Source organism: Oncorhynchus gorbuscha, linkage group LG18, assembly GCF_021184085.1.
Source record: "Oncorhynchus gorbuscha isolate QuinsamMale2020 ecotype Even-year linkage group LG18, OgorEven_v1.0, whole genome shotgun sequence".
In the NCBI taxonomy this organism is placed as follows: domain Eukaryota; kingdom Metazoa; phylum Chordata; class Actinopteri; order Salmoniformes; family Salmonidae; genus Oncorhynchus; species Oncorhynchus gorbuscha.
In genome coordinates this window covers 60,766,430-60,773,558 of record NC_060190.1, presented here as the reverse complement: position 1 = coordinate 60,773,558, position 7,129 = coordinate 60,766,430, and the positions used below count along the sequence as shown (strand labels likewise).

At 42.3% G+C, this 7,129-nt stretch overlaps 1 protein-coding gene across 1 annotated transcript; it reads right to left on the bottom strand.

Annotated features, from left to right (window-relative positions):
- Positions 1–4,194: 4,194 nt before the first annotated feature.
- LOC124003275 (bcl-2-like protein 1) lies at positions 4,195–7,129 on the bottom strand. Its single transcript, XM_046311382.1, has 3 exons — positions 6,919–7,129; positions 5,546–6,215; positions 4,195–5,294 (listed from the first exon to the last, which is right to left on the bottom strand). Exons 2-3 carry the CDS (start codon positions 6,059–6,061, stop codon positions 5,151–5,153), a joined length of 660 nt encoding a protein of 219 aa, XP_046167338.1. The 5' UTR covers positions 6,062–6,215; positions 6,919–7,129; the 3' UTR covers positions 4,195–5,150.

Below are 7,129 nucleotides of genomic sequence, written 5' to 3'. Positions count from 1 at the left end.
TAACTGTAAGTCGTTCTGGATAAAAGCATCTGCTAAATGACATTTTTTTAATGTAAAATGTAGCATGGCTGAACTAGGCAACATTCGACCTGCTATATGTACAGATTGGTATGGACAAGTACATCTCAATATAATATAGAAGTTGTGACCTCGAAAGTCTCTTTTTCTATTTCATGGTGGGGGGTGGGGTTGGGGTTATTCAGTACAGTGGCTGTCGGACTACTGATAACTTATCACTGAAGCCACACACTCTAAACCACCCACCTGCTGCCAAAAGCCAATCATACACACTCCCCTCCAGTTACTCACTAAGAGGCTCTGCAGTGCACATAGGTACTCAGCCCAATGCCCACGCATGCTTCAACAGACTTAATCTAACAATAGACAGACTATACAATCTAAATAGACACATCAATCTAACAATAATGATTATCACAGTAATATTAATCCAATGATAATATCAAACTAAAAAAAAATGACAGTATGACAACAGTCACATTTTAATAAAAAACATGATTTGTGGTGTCAAGCTATTCATGAGGCATGACCATAAAGAAGGCTACATTTGTGAGCAGCTCTCTAAAGAGAATCATTTTGACTTCAGTATTACTGTACATTCCTGTACATAAACTTATTTTCAAAAACACAATAATATCTTCATAAACATACCAAGCTGTGGACATAAATCCCGACAAATAGATTCAATGGACCAGATCTAGATGTAAACAGTCATTTGCAAAGTTGTGTTTATACAACCCTTGAATCCACGCTTCACTGACATGACAGTCACAGGGAGAAAGGACTCTGACATGACGGTCACAGGGAGAAAGGACTCTGACATGACGGTCACAGGGAGAAAGGACTCTGACATGACGGTCACAGGGAGAAAGGACTCTGACATGACGGTCACAGGGAGAAAGGATTCTGACATGACGGTCACAGGGAGAAAGGACTCTGACATGACGGTCACAGGGAGAAATGACTCTGACATGACGGTCACGGGAGAAAGGACTCTGACATGACGGTCACGGGGAGAAAGGACTCTGACATGACGGTCACAGGGAGAAAGGACTCTGACATGACGGTCACAGGGAGAAAGGACTCTGACATGACGGTCACAGGGAGAAAGGACTCTGACATGACGGTCACAGGGAGAAAGGACTCTGACATGACGGTCACAGGGAGAAAGGATTCTGACATGACGGTCACAGGGAGAAAGGACTCTGACATGACGGTCACGGGGAGAAAGGACTCTGACATGACGTCACAGGGAGAAAGGACTCTGACATGACGGTCACAGGGAGAAAGGACTCTGACATGACGGTCACGGGAGAAAGGACTCTGACATGACGGTCACGGGGAGAAAGGACTCTGACATGACGGTCACAGGGAGAAAGGACTCTGGACTCTGACATGACGGTCACAGGGAGAAAGGACTCTGACATGACGGTCACATAATGGGAGAAAGGACTCTGACATGACGGTCACAGGGAGAAAGGACTCTGACATGACGGTCACAGGGAGAAAGGACTCTGACATGACGGTCACAGGGAGAAAGGACTCTGACATGACGGTCACAGGGAGAAAGGACTCTGACATGGCGGTCACAGGGAGAAAGGACTCTGACATGACGGTCACAGGGAGAAAGGACTCTGACATGACGGTCACAGGGAGAAAGGACTCTGACATAATGGTCACAGGGAGAAAGGATTCTGACATGACGGTCACAGGGAGAAAGGACTCTGACATGACGGTCACAGGGAGAAAGGACTCTGACATGACGGTCACAGGGAGAAAGGACTCTGACATGACGGTCACGGGGAGAAAGGACTCTGACATGACGGTCACGGGGAGAAAGGACTCTGACATGACGGTCACGGGGAGAAAGGACTCTGACATGACGGTCACAGGGAGAAAGGACTCTGACATGACGGTCACAGGGAGAAAGGACTCTGACATGACGGTCACGGGGAGAAAGGACTCTGACATGACGGTCACGGGGAGAAAGGACTCTGACATGACGGTCACGGGGAGAAAGGACTCTGACATGACGGTCACAGGGAGAAAGGACTCTGACGGTCACAGGGAGAAAGGACTCTGACATGACGGTCACAGGGAGACAGGACTCTGACATGACGGTCACAGGGAGAAAGGATTCTGACATAATGGTCACAGGGAGAAAGGATTCTGACATAATGGTCACAGGGAGAAAGGACTCTGACATGACGGTCACAGAGAGAAAGGACTCTGTCATAATGGTCACAGGGAGAAAGGACTCTGATATGATGGTCACAGATAGAAAAGACTCTGTCATAATGGTCACAGGGAGAAAGGACTCTGACATAATGGTCACAGGGAGAAAAGATTCTGACATGACGGTCACAGGGAGAAAGGACTCTGACATGACTGTCACAGGGAGAAAGGACTCTGACATGATGGTCACAGGGAGAAAGGACTCTGACATGACGGTCACAGGGAGAAAGGACTCTGACATGACGGTCACAGGGAGAAAGGACTCTGACATGACGGTCACAGGGAGAAAGGATTCTGACATGACGGTCACACGGAGAAAGGATTCTGACATAATGGTCACAGGGAGAAAGGATTCTGACATAATGGTCACAGGGAGAAAGGACTCTGACATGACGGTCACAGGGAGAAGCATGACCTTTATTTATGCAACATTTTGTTTCAGCCTTGTGAGCACACCACCCTGTTGCAAGAAGAGCCAGTGGACATAGGGACATGCCACCTAGACTCAAGCTTACATCCACTTTCATTATGAGAGCGGATCATAATCATCTTCAGCCTGCTTTTGAAGAATGCATATAAAAAATGAACTTCATACAGTATGCTTCATACAGTATGATTTCCAGGGCTCTCTGACCATAGTGTCAAGCCAATGTATATGAAATAAATCACTGAGAATTCAGCCATCTCTATTTCCCATAACTATCCCTCCTAATATTATATATAGTATATATACAATACATGCTCTCTAATTTATTTTTGAATACACAACTTTTCCTGTTTTTCTTCCTCTCACAGTTTTGTGAGCTTAAAAAAAGTTGAGTTAGTGAATATGACATGAGAATATGAAGAGAGTAAGAGTTAGATTCTCCTGGAGGCTGGTGAGTTTCCATAGTTTATTCAGCCTTTCCTTAATTGGCTTTATCTGCTGGTGCGGCCAGCTATGGTTTGGGGAAATGGCAAAAAATGACAGGGAGAGATTAGCAACCACAGGCCATCCGTTGGTTCCCATCTGTCTATTCCATTGACACTTTCAGTATTATTCTTTGAGAAGTCATTGCTTCATGTGTTTTGAATATCGTACACTCCAATGAATAGATACAATAGTATGGTATCAGAAATAACCTAAAAGTTTGGTATTAGCCTATGTGATCATTTTTCAGAGTAAAAGATCAATAAACATTGCGTAAGAAAAAACACCACTATGTGAATCTAATTCTGCTCCTGTGAAATGACTGCAGAGTTGTTTTGTATGTGCTGTACATGTTCCGTACCTGCTCTTGAATATACATTTACGTTGAAAAAGACAAAAAAGTAGGATAAGAAATAAATATACCGGTACATGATTTACAACTACATGTATATATACAAATATTGAATTCAAAGGGATTGTTATAGCCAGGGATAATCATCCATCAGTGCACAAGCAGACTAGGCTTATGTAAACATGACAAACTCTTAAGTTCTATTTTTGTTGATTTAGCGTGTATGTGCTGGAGGTAAACTAAATGTGGCTCGTATTACACATCATTGGTGTTTACAATTATATACATTAAAATATTACATTAAAAGGGATTGTGATGTCTTTTAATTGTGCAAGGATAGAAGGACTATGATTCCAAACCAAGTTGGATGTTTCACTGCCATCAGTACTGTAGACAATTTCCAAACTCTACTAGCGAGGAGCTCCGAGAGACAATGTGATATTGGCAGTATAGAGGTAGACTTTTCAGAGCAACACTTTTTCTGGGAAACTGGACAAGGTATTCCTGACATGTTGCACTGAGTTGAGGCTGAAAAATAGTCGCTTCAGAAATTGTATTTGTTGAGAACATGCACCCCCTAAAGGCATATTATGAGAATGCAGCATGGACAAACTGAATTCATTACCATCTCCATGTTCCCACTATCTGTGTTGTCTGTGAATCACGTAGAAAACCCCCACTTAAAACATAAATATGTTTTATTATTTAGTGCATGCCTGAAACGCCAGTACAGCAAGGAAAGAATGTAAGATTTTAAAGAAATTGTCACATTGAAACTAAGGTTTCAGTTAAAGGCCAAATGCAGTAAAAAACATGATATTACTATGTTTCATATATATATTTTCACTAAGAGGTTGGTAGAATACTGTGAAAATGATGATAATGCCCATTTTGTGAGAGCTGTTACCCCTCCCTACTAAGACCACAACCAGAGTCCTAGCTGAAATTCCCTTGCTAAGGGAGTAAAAAATAAAATAAATTACTATTTTCATTGAAAGCAATCACAGTAAGGTACTTAATTGTTGCACCAAAATGATTACATATGAAGATAAAAACAGCAGCATTGGGCCTTTAACACAAAATAAAAAAACAATATTCTAAAATCTTCAATTGGTCAAATGTCCATTTGGAAAGAATATATTTAGTTGGTACTAGGGTAACACACAAACCTAAAAATAAAAAACCCTATAAAGGGTAACACACAAACCTAATAATACATAAACAATCTCCTATGTCCTACCACACCAGCTGTAGTTTTCCCATTTACGCTTAGCTTCAGATCCATTTAAAGCACCTCCAGTCTCAAATGCAACACCCTCTATCCAAGTTTAAAAAAATAAAACCAATAATAATTATAAAAGTAAGAAAATAATGTCATAAAATGTTATTTTACATATTACTTTTCAAATGTAAAAACAAATGTTACAGAGCGCAGGACAGGAGAGGCGAGTTGTGAGACAGCTCACTAAGCTACATATTCATTGCCCAAAAACTGTTATAGCCATGGCTAATCATAAGGTTTGTCAGTGCACAAGCAGACTGTGCTTATGTAAACAAACTATAAAGTTCTATTTTTGTTGATTTTGCGTTTATATGTGCTGGGGGTAAACTAGATGTGGCTCATATTACACCACTTCATTGGCGTTTCTTCATGATGAGAGTGCCAACCAGCACTCCTGAAAGCAGAATCACCCCAACTAGCAGCCATTTAATAATGCTCTCCTGGGACCGTCGAACGTCTGCAGCAGCATCTCTGCCAAAGATCTCTGCAAAACGGTCCTTTCAAGGAACAGAGACAGAGGAAGATTAATACAGTGAACTATGTGTTAGCAGCCCAGCTGTTTGCCAGAGTACTTCTCTGTGGCTTCACCCTTTAGTGTAGTCTATCATGGTATTCTCTATTTCTCAGAGTGGGTGCAGCAAAGCATGCGCACGCACGCACACACAATAGTGTTGACAATGAGAATGTATTACTAAATCCCATAACAAGGATGTATAATGTGCAGAGTAAAGTATCAGCTCCAACCTACCCATCCTCCTTGGCTCTGGATCCAGGGCTGGATATGGTTGTCCAGGTAGGTGGTCATCCAATCTGCGATGCGCGCCACCAGTGGGCTCATATCCTTCTCAACACACTCGACACACAAGGCCCCGCCGAAAGCAAACAGACCCACCACGCGACCCCAGTTGACCCCGTCCCTGAACACTTCGTCCATCACACTCTCAAAGCTGTGGTAGGCTGTGGCAGGGGTGATGTGGAGCTGGGAGGAGAGGTCACTGAAGGCGCGGGTGTAGCGCAGCTCAAACTCATCCACTGAGTCCCGTAGTGCTGCTTTCACCGGCTCCATGCCCCCCTGTGGAGAGGAGGGCTTCGCCAAATTGCTTCTGCTGTTCCGGTAGTTCCCCGCAGACCCATTTGCAACGGCCTCATCTCCCTCAGTCCGTCCACAAGCACCCTCCAGCCCCAATTGACAACATGAATAATTCCTCTGGGACAGTCTATAGCTTATAAAAAACACCACCAGTTCCCTGTTACTGTAAGACATCTTTTCCACCTTCTACGCACCCTCTTTAGCCATTGACTTTTCACTCTATTTGAATTCCCAGGGCTCTTCTGCCATACCTCACACTAACTAAGATGTCTGGAATAAAGGCTTGCTGTCTGGCAGTTTCCTCTTGGGTGCAACAAGTTATCATACCCTGGAAGAAAAAAAAAAGACTCACAAATTCTCTGGTACAGAAAACATGAAAACACTGGATTCTATTGTTCATTGTTATTAAGAATGGAACTCTGACCCAGCAGCATCACAATCACCTTGAAATACTGCACTGCTAAACCCAGGTCTATTGGGTATGGTAGATGTTTCTTCTTTTTTTTTTTGACACATAACTGTATGAAACTTATTACGCCATACCATTGGGGCGCCGCTTTGATGTCAGGTAACGTTAGCAAGCTATCGGTCTTGGCTATCTAAAGCTATGACCATCATGTTAATCATTTCCACCGAACAATGCACTTCTTTGGCTATATACAACGAACCAACTAATATAGCTACTATTTTACATTATAACACGTTTGACAAGAGTGCATACCAAATTGTCAAAATGTGTTTGCTTTAATGCTGCGCTACTGCCATATAAATGGATTTCAAAGATCAAAACCAAACGTATTAAGATCAAGTTAATATCACCTAGGGTACAAGTGACAAACAAGCAGAAATGTCCTAATACGGTATTCATAAAATAAGTCAAATGTATGTATGTATACGTAACTAGCAAATTAGCATCGCCGCTACCTAGCTACACATGACAGCTGCTTTTACACTCACTATACAAGCTTCCCATCTCCATAGCAATATTTCTAAACCAATCTTTTTAAAATATCATGGTCTGTCATACTTACAATTGCAAATAAGACTCAAGTACCGTTCAATAAATAAGTATCGATTTTTTAAAAGGTAAATTCCATTTTTGTGTATAAAAGCATTTAAAATAACGACATATTTCAAGCGAATTGGAGCGGAGAGAAGGCCAATAATGCCATTGGCCAGTTTTGTCACGTAGATCGGATGTTCCGCCTTCTCACAAAATTCATCACCAATCAAAGACACACC

Coding starts and splice junctions, on each gene's coding strand:
- LOC124003275 (XM_046311382.1), bottom strand. CDS start 6,061: ATGTCTTACAGTAACAGGGAACTGGTGGTGTTTTTTATAAGCTATAGA. Junction 5,295..5,545: donor TCCAGAGCCAAGGAGGATGG/GTAGGTTGGAGC, acceptor GTTCCTTGAAAG/GACCGTTTTGCAGAGATCTT.